General features: G+C 41.4%; 1 protein-coding gene across 6 annotated transcripts in view; it reads right to left on the reverse strand.

Moving 5' to 3' along the window:
• HEATR3 (HEAT repeat containing 3) overlaps positions 1-22,473 on the reverse strand; it is a 41,323-nt gene that overhangs the window by 12,468 nt on the left and 6,382 nt on the right. For 5 of the 6 annotated variants that reach the window (XM_031024896.2, XM_006730387.3, XM_081806611.1 and 2 more), the window contains 8 exons: positions 21,517-21,626; positions 18,364-18,504; positions 16,045-16,322; positions 11,244-11,334; positions 10,979-11,136; positions 10,620-10,702; positions 9,598-9,734; positions 2,781-2,869 (listed from right to left, as the gene is read on the reverse strand). In XM_031024896.2, the coding sequence (XP_030880756.1) occupies positions 2,781-2,869; positions 9,598-9,734; positions 10,620-10,702; positions 10,979-11,136; positions 11,244-11,334; positions 16,045-16,322; positions 18,364-18,504; positions 21,517-21,626 (1,087 nt within the window). The remainder of the gene's footprint in view (positions 1-2,780; positions 2,870-9,597; positions 9,735-10,619; positions 10,703-10,978; positions 11,137-11,243; positions 11,335-16,044; positions 16,323-18,363; positions 18,505-21,516; positions 21,627-22,473) is intronic. The other variant, XM_081806612.1, reaches the window with a different exon arrangement.

The following is a 22,473-nucleotide window of genomic DNA, read 5'->3' on the forward strand; positions in this document are numbered from 1 at the left end:
CACATGAGAGGGAGGAGGGTCAGAGGGAGAAGCAGACTCCCTGCTGAGCAGGGAGCCCGATGCGGGACTCGATCCCGGGACTCCAGGATCATGACCTGAGCCGAAGGCAGTCGCTTAACCAACTGAGCCACCCAGGCGCCCCTCCCTGAATATATCTTGTTTCAATTTTAACTCTGAAACTGTGTAAATATTTTATATAATTAAAAAATAGAAATTAAAGCAAAAAAAATAAGTTTCTTAAAAAAAGGAAAGCTAAAAAAAAAATGAAAGCTAAAACAACTGAAGCTAACTTTATAACAAGTCACAAAGAGAACTTTGTCAAGTAACTTTAAAACACAGCAATTTGCCTATACAGTCTTAGAAGGGTTGTGAGATCGAGCCCCAAGTCGGGCTCTGTGCTCAGTGGGGAATCTGCTTGGGATTCTCTCTCCCTCTCCCCCTCCCACTTGTGCTCTCTCTCTCAAATCAATCAATCTTAAAAACAAAACAAACAAAATAACCCCACAAGTTCATAATGATATTTTAAAAAAACCTCACTGAAAAAAAAACAAAACCTCACTGATCACTTTTAGAGATTGCTAAGGGCACTAATTTATTATTCTGGAAAAATCCTATCTTTTTGGTATGAACTTTATTTCAAAGTTACCAAATAACTGATGAGACAAAAAGTTCTTACTTAGAGAAGAATCACAGCTAATAAACGTAAAAGAAATGACAAAATTAAGATGTCTCCATTTTGCACCACTGATAAAATGGTGAATCCACTGATTAATACTTTTTTTTAAAAAAAGATTTTAGGGGCGCCTGGGTGGCTCAGTTGTTAAGCATCTGCCTTCGTCTCAGGTCATGATCACAGGGTCCTGGGATCGAGCCCCACATCAGGCTCCCTGCTCTGTGGGAAGCCTGCTTCTCCCACTCCCCCTGCTTGTGTTCCCTCTCTCACTGTGTCTCTCTCTGTCAAATAAATAAATAAAAACCTTTTAAAAAATAAAAAAAGATTTTATTTATTTACTTGAGAGAGGGAGAGAACACATGAGTCAGGGGAGGGGCAGAGGAAGAGGGAGAAGCAGACTCCCTTCTGAGCACGGAGCCTGATGAGGGACCCAATCCCAGGACCCCGAGATCATGACCTGAGCCGAAGGCAGCCGCTTTACCGACTGAGCCACCCAGGTGCCCTGAATCCACTGATTAATCTTAACATCACTAATTTATGAAAATATATAATTTGTGATATAAAAGTAAAAAATATATACAGCACTGTGAATTATTCTTGCCAAAAAATCTGATCCTGACTCTAATTAAGACTCCACACCTAGTTCCCAGTTTATAGGATATATGGACAAGAGAGGGACATGTCAACAATACCATCGTGAGAAGCTAGCCAAATCTCATAATGGGAAAACTTCTACAGGACAAATGACAGCTTCTTCAATGAATAAATAATACAGGAAAAGGGAGGTTGGTGGGGGGAATATTTTAAATTAAGAGATTTAAGAATCTGTGAATATACTAAAAACCACTGAGTTGTGCACTTTATTTTTTTTTTAAAGATTTTATTTATTTGAGAGAGAGAGAGTGAGAAAGAGCACAAGTGGGGTGAGGGGCAGAGGGAGAAGCAGACTCCCCACTGGTCAGGGAGCCTGATACGGGACTCGATCCCAGGACCCTGGGATCGCGACCTAAGCAGAAGGCAGATGCTTAACCAACTGAGCCACCCAGGCGCCCCTGAATTGTGCACTTTAAATGGGTGAATTGTATGGTTGGTATGTGAATTAAATCTCACTAAAGCCGTTAAAAAATTTTTTTGGGCGCCTGGGTGGCTCAGTTGGTTAAGCGTCTGCCTTCAGCTCAGGTCATGATCCCAGGGTCCTGGGATCGAGTCCCACATCGGGCTCCCGGCTCAGCTGGGAGCCTGCTTCTCCCTCTGACCTTCTCCCCTCTCATGCTGTTTCTCTCTCGCTCACTCTCTAATTAATAAATAAATAAATAAATAAATAAATAAATAAATAAATAAAATCTTTAAAAAAAATTTTTTTTAAACCAAAGTATCAACCAAAAGCATTTGGATTCTGATTTGAATAAAACAACTGAAAAAGACATTTTTGTGGCAATCAGAAAAAACTGAGCTTAGGCTGTATATCAAATGATAATTAAGCAATGTCTGTTAATTTGGGGGTAATGGTACTGTAGTTAAGTTTTTTAGAAGTCCATTTTCTGTCACAGACACATAATGAAGCATGTAATAAAATACTTATGGGTGAAGGAACATGATTTGCTTTAAAGCAGTCCAGGAAACAAAAACAAAAGTGTAAGGGAGATGAAGAGAACAAGAATGCCAGGATGTTGCCAACTCTGTGACCCTTGTGGTTCACGATACTATCATCTGTGCTTTTAGAGACGTCTGAAAATTTCCTTAATAAAAAGTAAAGAATACAAGTGGGAAAGCACCTATCACAGAGATGCCGATGGATCACTGTGGAGGGTCAGTGGGCATGCTTGATAATTTCTGTAAAATGTTACTGAAGAAGACAAATGACATTCAGAGAAAATATTTATGACAGGTATGTCAAGATAAAAAAATCTGTGTGTTAGTGGCAGTGGTGGGAAGAAGCAAAATATTTTATTTTTTATTTTAAGCATTTTTGCTTTCTTTTTACAAGGATCATACATTACTCTTATAATAGAAATAAATACTTTAAAAAAAACAGTTAAGTAATGAATTTTGCTTCCATAATACGGAATCTTTGCAGGTTTCATATAAAATTTTTAAAAAATCTTACCTGAGAAATGTTCTTGGAGGCCATTGTTTGCAAAAGGGCCCTCAAGGCACTACTTATGGCTTCTAGAAAGTCAACATGCTTAGCAAAATCTAAAACACAAAAGTGAAATATAAATTTGTCTTTCTCTAAGACAAGCTATTTTGTAAAAAAAAAAAACAATCAAAACACCGCATGTTAATATGCTATTATAATTAAAACATTTTTTTTAAAGATTTTATTTTTATTATTTATTTGACAGAGACACAGCAAGAGAGGGAACACAAGCAGGGGGAGTGGGAGAGGGAGAAGTAGGCTCCCTGCAGAGCGGGAAGCCTGACGGGGGACTCGATCCCAGGACCCCGGGATCATGACCTGAGCCGAAGGCAGTCGCTTAACCGACTGAGCCACCCAGGCGCCCATAATTAAAACATTTTTGATGTTAAGCCAAGACTTCTGGTTAACAGCCCCCTGTGAACTGAATACTTGACTTTGAAAAGATGTCCACAATTGAAATAACTGTAACAAGGGAGCGTTCTGCAGACAGTCCTTGCCTTCTAGGCACTGGATTTTCATTTACCTCGCTCTTTTTTTTTTAAGATTTTATTTATTTATTTGACAGAGAGAGAGATAGCGAGAGCAGGAACACAGGCAGGGGAGTGGGAGAGGGAGAAGCAGGCTTCCCGCTGAGCAGGGAACCCGAAACGGGGCTCGATCACAGGACCCTGAGATCATGACCTGAGCTGAAGGCAGACGCTTAACGACTGAGCCACCCAGGCGCCCTTTACCTCGCTCTTTAGCACATGATACACCTGAGCTAGCTTTCGTAGACAGAATTCAGCTTTTCACAGATTGCCATCACGGTGCTGGGCAGACCTCACATGGCGATGTCTCCCAAATCAGAGTTCTTCCTGGCCAACCCAAACCCACTGCCTAGCCAAGAACTGTTGCTTGCGCAGGGCTGGGCCACTATACCTCCGTGGTTTCAGTGGCTTCTACAGTTGTATTTACTGACCCAACTTCCCCTTCCCATTCCTGCTCATTTTTACTCTTTTCTTTCTTACCCCTTTGGTGGGAAGGGAAAGCGATGGACTTGCCGTGGTAGATTATATTGTCCAAAAATAACCACAACAGTCTATTTCCCCACCCCTTGAATCTGGGGGTACTTTGTGACATCAACCAACAGGACACATGAACATGACATGCTAAGTCATGAAAGGCAACATGATTCGCACCTGACTCACATGTGTTTGCTCTCTTCTCTCAACTCTTGCCCTAGGTCACATGGCAAGGTCATCTTGTTCTGGCTGACAGCCCCTGTGAGCCAACCATCAACATGAACAAGACTTCAGATGATTCTGGCTCCTTGTTTTCCAGCAGAAGCCCTAGGGTAGAGTTTTCTCAACCCTACCACTATGGGCATTTTGGACAGGTAATTCTTTGGGATCCCCTGTACACTATAGGATATTTAGCAGCATCCCTGGCTTCCACCCTCTAGGTAACAGCAGCAACCCCGAAGTTGTAAAACAAAAAATGCCTCTAGACATTTCTAAATGGCCCCCGGGGGGGGGGGGGTTGCAGTGTCGGAGGGGGGGTTGCCCCTAGTTGAGAACCCCTGGCCTAAACATTGTGTAGAGACAAACCATCTCCACTATGCACTAAATTCCTGACCTATAGAAACCATGAGAAAACACATGATTATTGTTGTTTTAAGCCTTGGCTTTCTGACCCCTTGGTGCCTGGGGCCTTATGAAGATTCCAACGCCCCTTTTGGGGCTGCCTGCATGAGAATGAGGCAGCTTCCACACAAATCTAAATCAAAGCTTATTATATTTTTTGCCTCTCATGACCAGATATACATTATGTACTGAAGTAGGGAATTCCTGTAAATTTCACAGAACGGATACTAGGATAGCTTTAGGATCAGACAGACCTGGGATGGAATCCTGCCTCTGACATTATGTGACCTCTCCTTTTGGCCTCTGGTCAAATGTCACCTCTTCAGACAGCCCTTTCCACATGAACCCATCTAATAGGCCCTTGGAACCAGCCACCATGTCAACCAATTCTTTTATTTTTTTCTTCCTAGACGAAATTACATTTACATCTTTATTCATCTGAGATTGTAAGCTCCTAAGCATTCCGGTCTTGCCTATCTCATTCGCACCTGTATCCCTTGGACCTAGAGTGGTGTATGGCATAGAGTGGTCAATAAGTATGGGCTAGGGGTGCCTGGGTGTCTCAGTTGGTTAAGTGTCAAGCATCTGCCTTCGGCTCAGGTCACAATACCAGGGTCCTGGATCGAGGCCCGCATCGGGCTCCCTGCTCAGCGGAGAGCCTGCTTCCTTCTCTCCCTCTGCCTTCCATTCCCCATGCTTGTGTTCTCTGTCAAATAAATAAATAAAATCTTAAAAAAAAAAGTATGGGCGAAAGGAATGAGTGCCCCTGAAGGAGTTCCTCAACCTCTCTAAATCCCAGCTTCCTTACCAGGAAGCTGGAGTAATAATGCCTCACTCATAAAGCCTAGTACCCAAAAGGCACTCAAAAATTGGTGTGAAGTTGTTACTACTAAAATTCAAAAAGTAGGTTATATTTATATTTATATTTGATTACAGCTATGAAGTGTAGCCCTAGAAATTCATGAAGTGCACATAAAACAATGGAACTATATCATGAAGAAATCATTCAATACGAAATAGAACACACTCAGAAGCATTTTTTTGGTCTTGCATTCTTAGAAAAATAACCATTACCTTAGATTCAAAACCCTAATCTAAATCACGTTACTGTTTTACATTATGTGTAATTCATACTCTCCCTAAATTAAGGAAAACATTCGGGTGATTTTTACTGAGTTCACATTTCTGGTCATTTATCCAAACTTGGGAAAGAAGCTTCAATCTACCCTGCCTTTCTGACAAATTCTCACTAAAAGGTCAACACATGTGGTACTGTTAAAGAAATTAAGTAAATGTCAACAGAAGTTAAACAAAAGAGGTGACTGAAAACATCTTTCCCCTCAACAACTTTGTACAGCATGTAAGAATCTGTAGCACACCTAAATGTAGGTAAACAGTCAACCCACAAGTAGCCAAGCAGCAAATTTTTATTTAGGTGACTTTTTCAGACTGATTTCCAATGTTCTGATATAGAATAGGAAACATATTCCAGAATGGGTGCTACTATCATCCTAATTATAGTGAAAAACAGCTTTTTGCTTTCCCAAATGTGGGAAAACAGGGAACCCTAAGTGATTATAGAACCCATGCAATGGAGCAAATGATAGACTGACCCAATCTGAAAACACAACATTGCTAAAATTTTCTTGATGGTTTGAAGATCCATAGTTTTTAATGAAGGAGACAGATATTAATGTACTGAGAATGCAAGGACCAGAATCTACTGACAACTTTCTCCTTTTATCTCTGATGGCAGCCGCAAACAAAATGTATCACAAATTTTATAACTATTCAGAAAGAGATTTATTTATACTTTTAATTTATTTAATTTATACTTTTTAATTTTAGCATTAAAATACATTAGGATTAAAAGTAAAGCAAGTTAGGCAGAGTTGTACGATCCTCATACATTTAACGTTCAAACATGGTAACACAAAAAGCTAGAAAAATTTGGCCCCATCCTCCCCAGAAAGTTCTCCAGTAACAGTTCACACTATCCACACAGACCCCACAAGATTACGTTATTTAATAAATCTCAATGTGCCAAAGGAATTTTAGAATACCATCTCTAAATATAAGCAATTCTCCTTTATCGAAAATTTCATTCTGATAAGAAAAGGTTCTGTCAACAATACCATGAACTTGGAATTTACGTAAAGTGTTTAATTATATGTTCCCACAATTGAGAAACTTTCCATTATTTCTCCAAGGCCGAGCGTGGTATCATTTTCCTGTGATCATCCAGGTGATAAATGTGTAAGCATAAGTGACCACAAAGAGCCAGCTGAACCGGGAGGAACACACCCATGTGTTTTCTGTACAGCAGAGGCACAGAACATGTGAGCTTTCCTGCAAGTGCAACAAACTCTATGCTGGTTGGAGATGGGAGCTTCTGGTACCTTGCCTGGGACTCCCACCGAAAAATGGCGATTTGTTCTGCCACTCAGGCAGACAGGATTCCCTCAGGGTAGGCACGTCCTGGAAGCAGTGATAGGCTAGGCCTGCTCACCTAGGGGCCTGGCTGTGCACAACCCCGTTTGGCCCAGCAACCTACAGGGAGCCCACGTGAAGGGGTGGAGGGAGTGGGCCTGAGCAATAGCAGCCCTCCCCCTCCTCCACCATGGACATTCGGCTGGGTTGGTGGGAGCCAGAATGTTAGCAAAAGTCAGATAAAACATCCCCTCTCCAGTAACCGCCCCATCCCCCCCATGCCATCCAGATCTCTGCCTAGTTTATAAAGCTGGGAGACAAATACATAAAGCTATAGTTATCGGGCCGGCTCACAGCAACAAGCCACCTCTGTAGCCAGAGCTTGCCCAGTCTTGTCTATATCCTGTCTTAGGTGTGGCTGGGCACGGTTTTCACATGATCACACCAGCTAAAGAATGCACAGTCTGAGATCACTGGAAAACTGTATCTGCTGACTGACAAATGCTGGAAGGTTGGCAGAGACAGAACAATAACTATATATGGGTTTCTGAACATTTACTTCATTTTTAAAAACTGACCTAGAACTTCTGAAACATGCACTATTAAGTGCACAGTACCTTGTATTAACTTGGTAAGAGTGCAAAATAGGGATGCCTGGGTGGCTCAGTCAGTTAAGCGTCTGCCTTCAGCTCAGGTCATGATCCCAGGGTCCTGGGATGGAGCCTCATGTTGGGCTCCCTGCTCAGCAGGGAGCCTGCTTCTCCGTCTCCGTCTGCCCCTCCCCCCTGCTCGCTCTCTCTCTCTCTCTCTCTCAAATAAACTCTTAAAAAAAAATAGGGCGCCTGGGTGGCTCAGTCATTAAGCGCCTGCCTTCGGCTCAGGTCATGATCCTAGGGTCCTGGGATTGAGCCCTCCATCAGGCTCCCTGTTCTGCGGGAAGCCTGCTTCTCCCTCTCCCACTCCCCCTGCTTGTGCTCCCTCTCTCGCTGCCTCTGTCAAATAAATAAATAAAATCTTAAAAAAAAAAATAGATGTCTAGAAGAACTGGGGAGTGGGGCACCTGGCTGGCTCAGTCGTTAAAGCGTGCGACCCTTGATCTCAGGGTCATTGAGCTCGAGGCCCACACTGGGTATAGCGATTACTTAAAAACAAAAAAAAACACTTGAGGAAAAAAAAAAGAACTGGGGAACAACTCCTGAATGAATATTTGTATAGAAGCTTGTATTTAGTCAAAAGCGACCATATTTTGACGGGCGCCTGGGTGGCTCAGTTGGTTGGGCGACTGCCTTCAGCTCAGGTCATGATCCTGGAGTCCCTGGATCGAGTCCCGCATCGGGCTCCCTGCTCGGCGGGGAGTCTGCTTCTCCCTCTGACCCTCCCCGCTCTCATGTGGTCTCTCTCTCTCTCTCATTCTGTCTCAAATAAATAAATAAAATCTTTAAAAAAATAAAAATAAAAAAAAAGAGTTTCAACTCTTTTTTTAAGTTTTATTTATGTAAGTAATCTCTACCTCCAACATGGGGCTCGAACTCAGGACCCTGAGATCAAGAGTCACGTGCCTCTCCGTCTGAGCCAATCATGTGTCCCCTAAGAGTTACAACTCTTGACTTAATGTGGCGTCTTAGAAGAAGAAAAGTTAAATAGTTTACAATGAGATATATGAATACTACGCTGAATGTTACACAGTGGAGTTATAGCTTATTTGGTGATGAAATTTTAAAGTTAGTGCAGAAAGCAAGTATTACATATCTTCAAGCTTACCTTCAAAAACTCCCTGAAGACACTCTGAAATTGAGGAGCTGAGAGCAGCAGATTCTTATCTCTCAATTACCCTCACTGCAGACATGCATGCTGGGTAGGTAATGTGGAGAATTTTCCTTTACTACATAAAATACTATTTTTCCCTCCCTCTCAGTCTCTTTCGTTTGGTTTGAGCTGCTATAATTCGATGTGGCCAAGTCAAATGAGATTCTACCACAAACTATGAAAACCTGGTAGAGGAGCACGCAATAACCCTTGTACAGCTAGGCCATTTAGAAAGAATAGTTAACTACATATACTATCTCTCTAAGTTTCTGTGTACAAATGAAATTAATCCATATTAGAGACCTTAGTAACATCTCTTACCATGCAAAAGTGCTTGAAGAAAGAAATGTTAGAAAAAAGCAGGGTACAATACTCTATGTCTGGTAGTCTACCATCTGCCTTAAGAACACACATGCATACTTTTTATACTGAGAATCTCTCTGGAAGAACACACAAGAAACCGTAACAGCGACTGACTCAGGGAGAGGAACTGGATGGTATGAGGAAGAGGAGAGAGGCTTTCCGCTTTACACCCTCTAATAACTTGTGAATTCTGTAATACATGTACGGATTAGCCAATCAAATGTAAATCAAATGGTTCTTTGTTTAAGAAGAAAAATAAAGACTAGAGAATTAAGCAAATATCTTCATGGGGCCTAATACTTATGATATTTGTGATTCAGCCTTATTGGCCTGACATAACTGGATGCAATTTTAATAAAAAATAACAGTATAACCCACAGACCAGCTTACGTATGTTGTTTGGACTCAATGCCACTGGCAACTATAAATCTGACTCTTAGTGCTTGGGAAAGGTTTCTGCAGGCTGGATGACAAGCACGACACAATGCCAAAGTCCAAGTTCCTCACCCTTCAAAACTCTGCTCGATCCAAATAGTCTTTCACAATGAGGCCTAAATGTTTACCTGGCTGAGCAAAAAGCAGCTGGGACAGATGTTGTGCAAGTGTCTGCAGGGCTGCAGGTCCCCCGAGATGGTCCACATCCAGGAGGGATACAAGACTCTGGAGACACACGAGGGCTCTGCACTGAATAGTGTTCATTCTGGATAGGAAGGCAAAGAATGCGGTCTGTTTCTCTAACAGTTACCCAACAGAATTCAGTATTCACTTTTAACCTAAGCTTCAGGCTCTGACTGGGGATATCTGAACGCAGAAGATGTATGGCTATTAACAAAGAATCTTAAGGTGACCTGATTATCTACCTCATCAAAATGCTTGAGCACTCAGGGCCTGAGGCACAGCTCACTTATGAGTCATAAGGAATTTATTCAGAAGAATTTTTATGCATGGCGACATTGGCAAAACAATTCTGAATTGTGAAATAGGACATTATACATAAAGTGCTCAACGCACATACAGAGTTTCATAGTTTATAAAGCAAACACCGTGCCCCAAGATAAGAAACACGGCTAACACCCTCACAGCGCATCTATCCCTTCCCTATCTCGCCCCACCTTTCCGACCCCTAAAAGTCACCACTATCTGGACTTTTATGGTAAACAGTTCCCTGCTCTACTTTATAGGTTTACTACCTATGTATCCTAAAACAAAATAGTTAAGCGTTGCCAGTTACTGAACTTTGTAAAAACAGAATCAGTGTATATTCTTTTGTGCTTTGCTTTCTTGCTCAATGTTCTAGCTCAGATTTTTTTTAACTGCTGTATATATTCTACTGTGTGATTATGTCAAAATTTATTTCTCCACTCTGCCACCGATGGACACTGAGGTTGCTTCCTGGTTGGGGCAACTGGAACCACATTGCTATTCACGTTCTCATGGCTTAGTGCACATATGCACATATTTTCCTAGAGAATATGCACAGGAACAGAACTCTTGAATCTGGGGGAAGTCAGCTTCTTCTAGTTAGTGGTCCATCCTTTCATGTAATAACAATGACAAAGAGTTTTGAAAACAGAAAAGTTCTTACTTTCTGACCAAAGATTTCCAAGTGGGACTCCTAAAACATATGTCAACTGCAGTGCTGTTTGGAAAGGCAGTTTTCTCAAAAATCTAGATTCAAGAAAGGCAGTAAAGCAAAGGTTAACGACTAGCATCCTTTTACACACAATCCCTTTATCAAGCCCCAACCTACTGCCTCTAAGTGAAATGGTTAGGCTTGGGAAGGATCTACTTTCCAGCGTACTCCCACTACTGTTAGTTCTAGCTTCTTTCTTACCAATTACCCACAGTCTGGAAGTGCGAGCAAACCTCTTTTGCATACACGGTGAATAGCTCTCTCAAGCCCTTCCCATGCTCCACAATGAGGTTGGACTTGAAACAGACTACCTTCTTTGGGATGAGGTAGTTGGTGAACGCGGTGTGAACCTCATGGGAGAGGCAAAGGGGAGACAGCAGCTGCCCACCGCACTCACTGAAGGAATTCTCCATAAATGCATCGCTCTCATCACTGCTAGAAAGCTCTTCCCACTCATCATCAGAGGGATCTGGGAAGAGTGCAAACCACATGTAAGTGGAATATTTAAGAAAACTCATGGAAGCTACCCTTTCAGTCCAGGGGGAGAATGTCTAAACGTATAAACTGGTAACAAACCTTCACTGCAGCACATGTTGACGACAATTTCCAGAGCAGTCTGCTGAGCCGTCAACAATGCTATGGTCTCTCTCAGTTCCTTGTCAGTGGGCTAAAAAATAAATAAATAAATAAACAACCAACTAACTCTCAATGTTTGGGAAAGTATTTTCACGTGAATGTCCTTAGCTAGAGCCTACTGGATGATTTTTACCCTTGGAATAGAATGCATGGGGGATGGGGCAGCCAGAAGAAAAGTCATAACGTGCTGAAGCACAAACAAGCATTATGATTGCTCCTGGCACTGAGCAGCAGGCCGCGTTAACTGGGCTTCCATCTATCTGCACAGTTATTTTAGGTAGCTGGAGAGAAAAGATAAATATTCTGGAATTCTGAACTGAATTCACCCTGAAACTTAATCCAGTGTGTTAAGAAGTAGCTCAGAACACTAAGATTAACACAAGAGCTCATTTCAGAGACCAGCCACTTATACACAACAAACCAGCTTTTAGATGCTTAGACGTCTCGTTGGAAAAGACTGCATTAACAAGAACTACTAACGAGCCCTTATGTGACCAACAGAGCTTGGCTAAGGTGCAGACAGGCTTGGCTTCCTGGCTTTCTCTGAACCCTGCAAGAAAGCATTTCTTTGGGGTGCCTGGGTGGCTCAGTAGGGTAAGTGTCGGCCTTTGGCTCAGGTCATGATCTCATGGTCCTGCATCGGGCTCCCTGATCAGCAGGGAGTCTGCTTCTCCCTCTCCTCCCAGCTTGTGCTCTCTCTCACTATCTCTAACAAATAAAATCTTAAAAAAAAAATAAAAGGCATTTCTTTAAGACTGAAGAAAGGGGCCTTCGGCTCAGGTCATGATCCCAGGCTCCTGGGATCGAGCCCCGCATCGGGCTCCCTGCTCAGCAGAGAGCCTGCTTCTCCCTCTCCCTCTGCCTGCCACTCTGCTTACTTGTGCTATCTCTCTGTCAAATAAATAAATTAAAAAAAAAAAAAAAAAGACTGAAGAAAGGGGAGAACTTCCTTCTCTGGAAATAATTAACATGAACTTAAAATGGGTTGTAGAAATTCACATAACCTTAATTCTCAAGTTACCTATGAAAAGTGAAATAGCTATGTTGATATTCCAGAATAGTTCCTAGGCTAAAAATAATGCGTATTTTATCATCTGAATGTTTCCCCCTTTCAACAAGCTTCTAATTGTCTTTTAATGCCTGTACAATATTCCATTAAATGGATACACGATCATTTAATTTGGAATATTTCAAATTACCTGGATTTCTCATTTCCTTAGATTTACTGGGTCAAAGGACTACCTATAGATCCTGTGACATGTTCCTATTTTCCTTTCCAGAATGTTCATACTGATTTATAATCCTCCAGCAACTTCTTGTGTAACAATTTGACTGCAATTTTGAACCATGTTCAAAGTTATTATTAAAAAATAATAAGGGTTCTAGAGGGGAGGGGGGTGGGAGGATGGGTTAGCCTGGTGATGGGTATTGAGGAGGGCACGTTCTGCATGGAGCACTGGGTGTTATGCACAAACAATGAATCATGTAACACTACATCTAAAACTAATGATGTAATGTATGGGGATTAACACAACAATAAAAAAATAAATAAATAAATAAATAAATAAATAAATAAATAAATAAACAAGGGCACCTAGCTGGCTCAGTCGGGAGAGCATGCGACTCTTGATCTCGGGGTTGTGAGTTCAAGGCCCACACTGGGTGTAGGGATTACTTAAAAATCAAATCTATAACAATAACAATAAAATAATAATAAAAATAAATTTAAAATAGTAAAATTATTATTAAAAGATAATTATTTTTGATAAAAATTATTTTAAAAGCAAAGTGCTCATTTAAAAGATGTAGCTTAGGAATGTTATTTGTATTCCTTTTACTGCTGGGAAGAAGATATATAAAAACTATTCCTACCTGCTTTGTGTGTGTATGATATTCAAGTAAACAAAAGTTTATTAGAGACTCAAAGCTAAATAAGAGATGTTGCTGAGCTCTCATCCCCTAGAGATGTATGAAAATCTGGCTCAGAAGAACCCTGAAATTAAGTTCTACTTCTTTATAACTCTCCTGATCAGAACCATTCTCTGCTTCTTATTGTCATCAAATGAACATAAAGAACCAATCTCGATGAAATGTTATGACATCTTGGGCGCCTGGGTGGCTCAGTTGGTTAAGCGACTGCCTTCAGCTCAGGTCATGATCCTGGAGTCCCTGGATCGAGTCCCGCGTCGGGCTCCCTCCTTGGCGGGGAGCCTGCTTCTCCCTCTGACCCTCCCCCCTCTCATGTGCTCTCTCTCTCTCATTCTGTCTGCCTCAAATAAATAAATAAAACCTTAAAAAAAAAAAAAGAAATGTTATGACATCTGAGATTTGCTCCAAAATATGCAAGGTGGGGAAATAGATGAAATAAAACAGACTATGATTTGATCACTGGGTAACAGTGGAAGCTGGGCAAGAGACTCCTCTACTTCTGCATATGTTAAAATGACAACTTCGGTTGGTTCTCTTTACATATTCGTGGTTGTACTTTCTTACTTTAAATTATGCAAATTAAAGGTTGATTCCGAAGGCCTCCTGCACCAGCCACCAAGCAGTGGGAAGACCAGAGCTGTCGGACATTACATTTGTATTCCAGGCAAATACAGGCACCGTACAGGCACTTAAACATTGGCTGACTGACCATCATGTTAATCATCTGGTCTACTCAGTTATGTTAAGAGACTTTAAAAAGCAAGCTTTCCTTATGAGAAAACGCTGCATTTTATGAGCAGCAATGTTCTATTTTTAAATAATACGAAGAAAAGTAAATGCCTAAATGACGGTTAATTTTCAGTACTTTTTACACGGTGGCACTGAATCTTGGTAGATGTGGATCTCAGTCCCCACCTTCTCCCTATAGGAGTCCCTGGGGGAGCAGTGGAAGGACGCAAGTGCGCCACTCTCCCCCTCCCTGCAAGGGATTTCAGACACTTCAGAGTTCCCTTACAACCCAACTGTACTCCCCGCTCCTGCTGGTGGGAAGTCGGCGTGGTCAGTCACGGTACACGTGTTTTCGGTCGGGCCAGTCCATGCAAGACCACAGCTGCAGAGCCTCCAAGCCCTGATCAGTCACATCCTGACTTTCCCCCCCGGGGGGGAGGGGGAAGCACGTCTGTCCCAGATCTGTAACTCACCCTTCCAATGTCAAACTGCAGAGAAAATACTGTTAGGGCTCTGCCTTTGTCTATCTTGTTTTACTTATTTTAAATTTTACTCAGACTATAGAACAAGCAGTAAATTGGGCGTTCAAATATGTGCCCGCCCACACCAAAAGCAGTGCTATGATTTTGAAGCAACTTTATGACTTGCAAGCAGCTCAAGGGTGGGGCAGCCTTCTCATGTTTATATTCACCCCAGGATTTAACAGGATGCTGTGCACCTAAGGGCTATCTATCCATGGGGGCTGGGAAAGTAGTTCTCATGACAACATTATGATTTCATTAAAATACCACCAATTCATGCTTTACAACACTTTGTGAATCCAGGAAAGGAGGATACTGTTATATTTCTTTTCAGGTATATTCCATTTAAAGAACTCTTATATTGGGCATAAACTTCTCAAAACTCTTAAGACTCTGAATGAAGACAGCTCTTAGTTTCAGTTCAGGATCAGGAGAGGCCACACCTGGAAGTGCAGAAAGCCTGCGAGGACAGGGCTAGGGTTCCTGCAGTTCAGCCTCCGTCATCTTTCTTCAGAATGCCGTCAGTGGCCTAACCCATCTCCCAGCCTCCAGGCCCCCTAACGACACTAACCTGCTTTCACCACGCTGCTCCCATCCCATCCTTTAAGACAGCTAGGTGTTCTATCCAAAAAGCCTTCTCTGACAACCTCAGCCTCTCCTCTCCCATCAAGGCTGTCTATGCGGCGTGCCTCGCTCTACAAACTACTCCCTCAAAACTGTGCGCAGCCCTATCCCCGCTCTCAGCACGAGCACTGTCATGTATCCTAATTATGAGTCTGTCCTCCCAAGACAGAAAAGGTCCCTGAAGACAATAAAAATGTCCTAATCGTCTTTCTAGCATCAGCATTCGGCACAGTGCCTGGCACACACCAGGAGCACAGAAAATGTGCACCTGAACGAATAAAGCCAAGTCACTGTCCTCCCTGCCTTCCCAACTACTCGTTGACCTTCTTTGGGGGGAAACATCTTCCCAAAGCATGGCTCCATCTCTGCTGACTGGCTCCACTGAAATGCTCCCTGCCCCTGAGCTTGCTTACCTTTACTCCAACACGAGTGTGTCGGTGAACATGAACAACCACCAGTTCTCACAAGCACCCAACCTTCTCTGCTCAGCAATGGTGGGCTAATTAATGCGGGCTGAGCCTACTATTTTGGTAAGGATAAATATGAAAACAAAAGAGACAAGAATGCAAGTACCACCGGAGCAAAGTACAAACTCCTTCAGTAATGAAGACTATCTGGCCGAGAGTGTGTAACTGAAGAGGGGAGACACAGGAGTTAGGAAGATGACTGCACGTTTCTCAAGTGTTACAGAAGTACTGGTCTCTCCCCTCTTGGAAATCCTCTGTATAGAAAAGTTTCATTTTAGACAGGAGATGTTTTCTCCCCCCTGGGAGTAGATTTCTAAAGCTGCAATGAGAGCCAATGGGGAAACATGACGGACTGTTACTGAATTGCACTTTGTAATAACTGTGCCGTGACAAGGTTCTACAAAGCTCAGGATACCTATTAGAAGAAAGTGGCTGTATGAATCCAGGCTTGCATGCATCAATCTGACTTACTGGAAGCAAATCAGAAATGAAGGTTTTCCTTCTGACTTTTCTTTTGTGCGGGATCTCTTCCATTTCATCATCTTCCATCAGAGAGCCACGGCTGGTGCTCTCCAGCACGTCCTCCGTCTCTGCAGCAGCTTCTAACCTCTGCTTTTCGGCTTCATGCATTCGAATTACCGTCTCACCAGCGTCCACGTCCAGAACGTCAGACAAGATCTTCAGTATGGCATTTATGATTTCTGCCTGACTCTTGGATGGAATAATGTCCTTTAGGTTCCAAATGGTGCCTGGGGGGAAAAGGCACGTAAGGACAAAGGACTCGCCTGTGAAAACTTTTATTAAATACAGTTTCCACAAGATTGGTTCTTTTAAGCTCAGGTGTAATATAAAAAAAAAAAAAATCTCCAACCCTCTGCCTGTGTTCAGTTTTTATTAAATGTCAAAAAAAAAAAAAAAAAGCTTCGCACAGAGGCGGCTCCCTTTATTACAGTCCTGCATCATCATCTCTCTTCCTTGGCACACAATGCCTCTCTCAGACACACCGCACAGCAACAGACCGAGAGAACGCTGATCAAGTTTCACTTGAAACGACAAATGAAGCTGCCTCGCTCTCTTTCATCTTAACCTGAGCTGCCCTCCTAGGCAGCTTCTTATATTCCAAGAGAGAAACGAAATGCACAAAAATTCCAAGGTTTCTGGACAAACCAGACAGCAGGTTCTTGGTTTTTTGCTTATCAAAACAGAACAGGAGGGGCGCCTGGGTGGCTCAGCTGGTTAAGCGACTGCCTTCGGCTCAGGTCATGATCCTGGAGTCCCGGGATCGAGTCCCGCATCGGGCTCTCTGCTCAGCAGGGGGTCTGCTTCTCCCTCTGACCCTCCCCCTCTCATGCTCTCTCTCTTTCTCTCTCTCAAATAAATAAAATCTTAAAAAAAAAAAAAAAACAGAACAGGAGCTACCATTAAGTAGGCAGACAAACTAATTGAAAAAAACAAAACAAAACAAAACAAGTCACTGTTAAAATAAAAATACATCCTGGATATGGACCCAAAAGAATTGAAAGCAGGGACTCAAACAGATATGTGTCCACCCATATTCACAGCAGCATTACTCAATAGCCACCGACCCGAGTGCCCATCTGCTGATGAGTGGTCAAATATATACACATAGTGGAACATTATTCAACCTTAAAAAGGGAGGAAATTCTGACACACTACAAGGACGAACTCTGAGGACATTATACTAAATGAATTAGTCATAGTTCGTACAGCATGCAACTCTTGATCTTGGGGTCATGAGTTTGAGCCCCACATTGGGTGTAGAGCTTACTTAAAAAAAAAAAAGATTTAAAAATAATAAAATAAATGAAATTAGCCAATCAGAAAAAGAAAAACACTGTATAATTCCACTTAGATGAGGCACCTAAAATAGTCAAGTTCATAGAGACAGAAAGTAGGATGGTGGCTGCTGGGGGTGGGAGGATGGGAAAATGGGGAGTTGTTCAATGTGTGCAGTTTCACTTTTGCAAGATGAAGAGTCCTGGAGATTGGTTGCACAACAATGTGAATGTACCTAACATTACTGAACTATACACTCAAGAATGGTCAAGATGGTAAACTCTATGTTACATGTACTTCACTACTAAAAAACAACACCTCTCATGATAAATTACCTCTGGAAGAGCAGGAAGAAGATATATACAGAAAATATATAAATTACCCATTACTCAACAGATCACCAGATTATTTTTTATCTCTACATTTAGAAATCCCAAGGAGAAAGGAGCTGGGGGTAAAGAATTTATAGAAAAGAGAGTGGTCACGTCATGCCCATTTCTGAACTCACTGGTTCATAAACAAGAAAGGATCCTGACAATAGCACTTCTTTATACAAAGACAGTAGCTTGTTAAATTGAAAAGAAACCTATTCTAGAAGGCTCCACAACTATGCATAACCTCTTGAATTAAGGATCTCCACTTAAATATTACAATTTTCAGAACAGACATAAGCACAAAAGGTCATTATGTGGTGAAAATGAACGAGTGACTGAATTTTGGCCTCCATCTCTACCCATTACAAATTACTAAAAAAGCACACTGCCGGGGCGTCTGGGTGGCTCAGATGGTTAAGCGTCTGCCTTCGGCTCGGGTCAGGATCCTAGGGTCCTGGGATCGAGTCCCACATCGGGCTCCCTGCTCAGCGGGAAGCCTGCTTCTCCCTCTGCCTCTGCCTCTCTCTCTCTCTCTCCCTCCCTCTGACTCTCATGAATAAATAAATGAAACATTAAAAAAAAAAAAAAAAGCACACTGCCGCCTATGGCTAAATTTTACCTGCCACCAATGTCTTTAATAGAATGTACTCCATGGAACTGACAGGAGAAAGCATTGCTGATTCCAGTACATGCAATGCTGGGGCACTGAAAGATTTCAGCAGCTCTGGGTTATCCTCGGTCACTGTCTGCAAACAATATGCTATAAAGATAAAAATTAAGTATTAAAACACAAATGAATTCTGCTAGGATAATTTATACCAATTTAACTCATCAGAAAACATTTGCATCTTTTTTTATTTTGTATTTAAATTCAATTTAGTTAACATATACTGTATTATTAGTTTCAGAGGTAGAGTTTAGTGATTCATCAGTTGCAACCCAGTGCTTATTCCATTAAGTGCTCACCTTAATGCCCATCACCCAGTCACCCCATCCCCCCACCCGCCTCCCCTCCAGCAACCCTCAGTTTGTTCCTTATAGTAAACAGTCTCTTATGGTGTGCTACCCTCTCTGTTTTTATCTTATTTTATTTTTCCTTCCCTTCCTCTATGTTCATCCTTTTTGTTTCTTAAATTCCACATATGAGTGAAATCATATGGTAGCTATCTTCCTCTGACTTATTTCACTTAGCATTACTCTCTAGTTCCATCTAAACATTTGCATCTTTACAACTCCTTCAGACACAGACAGCTTTTGTAAAGTAAGTATGCTTTACTTCAAGGATGGTACGTGCAAACGGGGCTTCTCAAACTGTCAGTGCAATGAAAGATTTTTTTTTTCTTTTTAATTTCTAATTCTTTACAAAATAAACTTTTACAAAATACAATTTAAAAGGCTCTTAAATGGTGTGACAATGTGAAATTACTATGAACATTTATTAAGGTTTCTCCTCAATTTCTGCACACGTCGGGGACCAGTGGCAAACAACCTATGGGAGAGACAACGCTTTTAGCAGTTCCGTTATCGAGAACAAGCCCTGGACTTGGGGACATTCTGGCTTCCTTTAAATTCAGCATGACCTTAAAAGTTAGGGTTATTTCTGGTAAAACAGTATTTCTTAAGGAAAAAAAGGGGGGGGGGCGCTTGGGTGGCTCAGTCATTAAGCATCTGCCTTTGGCTCAGGTCACGATCCCAGGGTCCTAGGATCAAGCCTCGCATCAGGCTCCCTGCTTGGCCAGGAGCCTGCTTCTCCCTCTCCCGCTCCCCCTGCTTGTGTTCTCTCTCTAGCTGTGTCTCTCTCTCTGTGTCAAATAAATAAATAAAAATCTAAAAAAAAAAAAAAAGAAAAAAGTATTTTACATAAAATGAGTAAATTAAGAGATGGCTATGATATTAAAAGACATATGATCCCTTTAGTGCTTAACTCCTCCCTTGAGTTAAACAAGACAATGGATTACAACTCGCATATCAGAACTAATTAACTGAAAGTATCAAAACAACTGGGATTGCCTGACAGGTTTGACAGAAGAACCTCTGAAGCACAAAAGAGGAAGCAAGCCCAAATGTGTTTTTCTTAGTGTATTCCAAACAAATCCATTTCTTTCCAGGTCTCAAAATTTCAGTCAATCATGCCCATCCAAATTAGTCAAAATATATGCTACTGCTGGGATCTAGTTTGGTTCCCCAAATACATGTGTATACAAACCCACATATACGCATACATCCAAACGTAATTCTTTTTCATTAAGAGACTAATTAAATTCACTTTAGCAAAAAGCCAAGAGAAACTGAGGTTGCTACCATAAAGTCAATACAAGAGCAAAGAAAGCCATATTAATATATAGGATGGAATCTCAGAAAGTTCACTTTACTGTATGTAAACCTTGCTTGATTTTCAAACCAAAGTAATTGGACATTTGTTTAAAAAAATCACGAATCTAGCTAAATGCAAAAAGAAAACATTATTATACAATGCAAAATTACTTTATTCTGACCCATTTTTTTTTTTAAAGATTTTATTTATTTATTCTACAGAGAGAGACACACAGAGAGAGGGAACACAAGCAGGGGGAGTAGGAGAGGGAGAAGCAGGCTTCCTGCTGAGCAGGGAGCCCGATGTGGGACTCGATCCCCGGACTCTGGGATCATGACCTGAGCCGAAGGCAGACGCTTAACGACTGAGCCACCCAGGCGCCCTCAGACCCATTTTCTTTACAGTTTATTACAGGACAAAAATTAAAAACAACTAAACCTACAAGACTAAAGACACAATAATAGAAGTGAAGTTTTTCTTTTAAAAGCTATTAACTAACTTTTGTGAATTTCCCTAATTGTGAGAAAAACTGTCCTCTGAGATTAAAGCCACCTACCAATTTCCTAGTTCAACCATTTTTAAAATCCACATTTACTTATAAATCACCCTTCTGCCAAAGATTCCATTTTGAGAAACTGATTTTTTAATTTTTCCCAGTAGTATTTATTCCACTGTTTTCTCCTATTCTCTTGAAAGTATCCATTAGAGCCAAAAGAAGCATCAGTAAGGGGAACACACTCAGTTCATGCCAGGAGAAATGCATAATTAAATAAAAGGACAGTTGGATGCCTGGCCATTATAATGGGTAGAAAAGAAATGCTTTTCATCAATTATTTCTCCACTCTCCCCAGAGTTCTGCTGGGCCACCCACCCTCCAGTCTGTCTCTCCAAATGGACAAGGGCTCCTCACTACGGCTCTCTAACCGCACAGCGAGAACACGAGGGAGTCAAGGCAGCTGAAGCTGCTGAGCTCTGCTTGCCCTTTCCCACAGAAGGGAAGCAGGCCTACATGAAATTTCAATCACTTATTTTCCTCTCTCAAAAAAAGCACAAGTTATCAGTTTTCTGCCGGGAGTATGAGATAGTGGTACAAGACATTTAAATAAGTCTAGATTCCAATTAACTTTGGCTCAGAGGCCTGGTAGTTGTGGGTTACTGTTTCTCAGTAAATGGGAGATGAAAGCTTCAAGAATTAATAAAATGTTCTAAGAATGGTAATAGACTGCTCACATAATTACCTTCCTCCCTTTCAGAGTGAAGAGCAAGAAAATTGTATGAGTAAGTAAAGTATTAATCATAGATTTTAAAAGATTCAGAACAAACAGAACTCAGTTACACATTTATATATAAAATGAGAAAAAAGAAATCACTCCTATAGAACAAACATGCTATGTTGGAACAAAAATTTTTGAATAAGGCCACACATACTTAATAAATCATCACTTTTTCTTCACTTACCTACTGAAATAGCCAGGTCAACATTGGTGGGAAACCTACTTAAATACTTTAATACAATCTCCAAACACCCTTCTTTGTTGAATATAGATACTGCTCTACCACTGCATTCACTAAATTGAAGGGGGAAAAAGAAGTTTTACTATTCACATTTTAACATTAAGAAATCAACCACAGAAATTCATGAAAAGATAAATTAGGCTTTATAAAAGAAAAAAAAAACAAAACAAAAACAAGAATTGGAGTCAAACACCCACCATTTTTATAGATGAAGAAACCAATGCCCATTCTTATTTACTGTACACAGACAAAACTGGCTATCTGTATTTTTTTTTCTATCACAGTAGAACATTTTAGCCGATCTCTTTACCTGCATGCCAGTTTCCTTATACGAGGCTGGAGCTGGGAGAGGGCTTAGAAATCATTTAACTTCACCCAAGCCCCAAAAGGTGAAGTGATCTACCCAAAGATCGCACATTTCGTTAGTGGTGGTTCCTTGGGTCCAGCCTATGGTTCCTTCCACTACATAACAGTAAGTTAAAGTGAGGATAAAAAGCCTCTACACTTACACAAAAAGCACTAATTTAAAAGAAAATAAAACGGATTTTATTTATTCCCTCTAGACTGCTATTATAATTTCAACAAGCAGAATTTGCAGTCTACAAAAGAGAAATTACTAGATACATTTGAAACTACACTACCTTGGGGTGCCTGGGTGGCTCAGTCGTTAAGCATCTGCCTTCGGCTCAGGTCATGATCCTGGGGTCCTGGGATCGAGCCCCCGCATCGGGCTCCTTGCTCAGCCGGGAGCCTGCTTCTCCCTCTCCTACTCCCCCTGCTTGTGTTCCCTCTCTAGCTGTCTCTCTCTCTCTGTCAAATAAATAAAATCTTTAAAAAAAACAAAACAAAACAAACTACACTATCTTTTAATAAAAAAGTCAGAATTAATGTTAAGAATGC

The sequence above is a fragment of the Leptonychotes weddellii genome, chromosome 16 (assembly GCF_054177405.1).
Source record: "Leptonychotes weddellii isolate Sample4059 chromosome 16, ASM5417740v2, whole genome shotgun sequence".
NCBI lineage: Eukaryota > Metazoa > Chordata > Mammalia > Carnivora > Phocidae > Leptonychotes > Leptonychotes weddellii.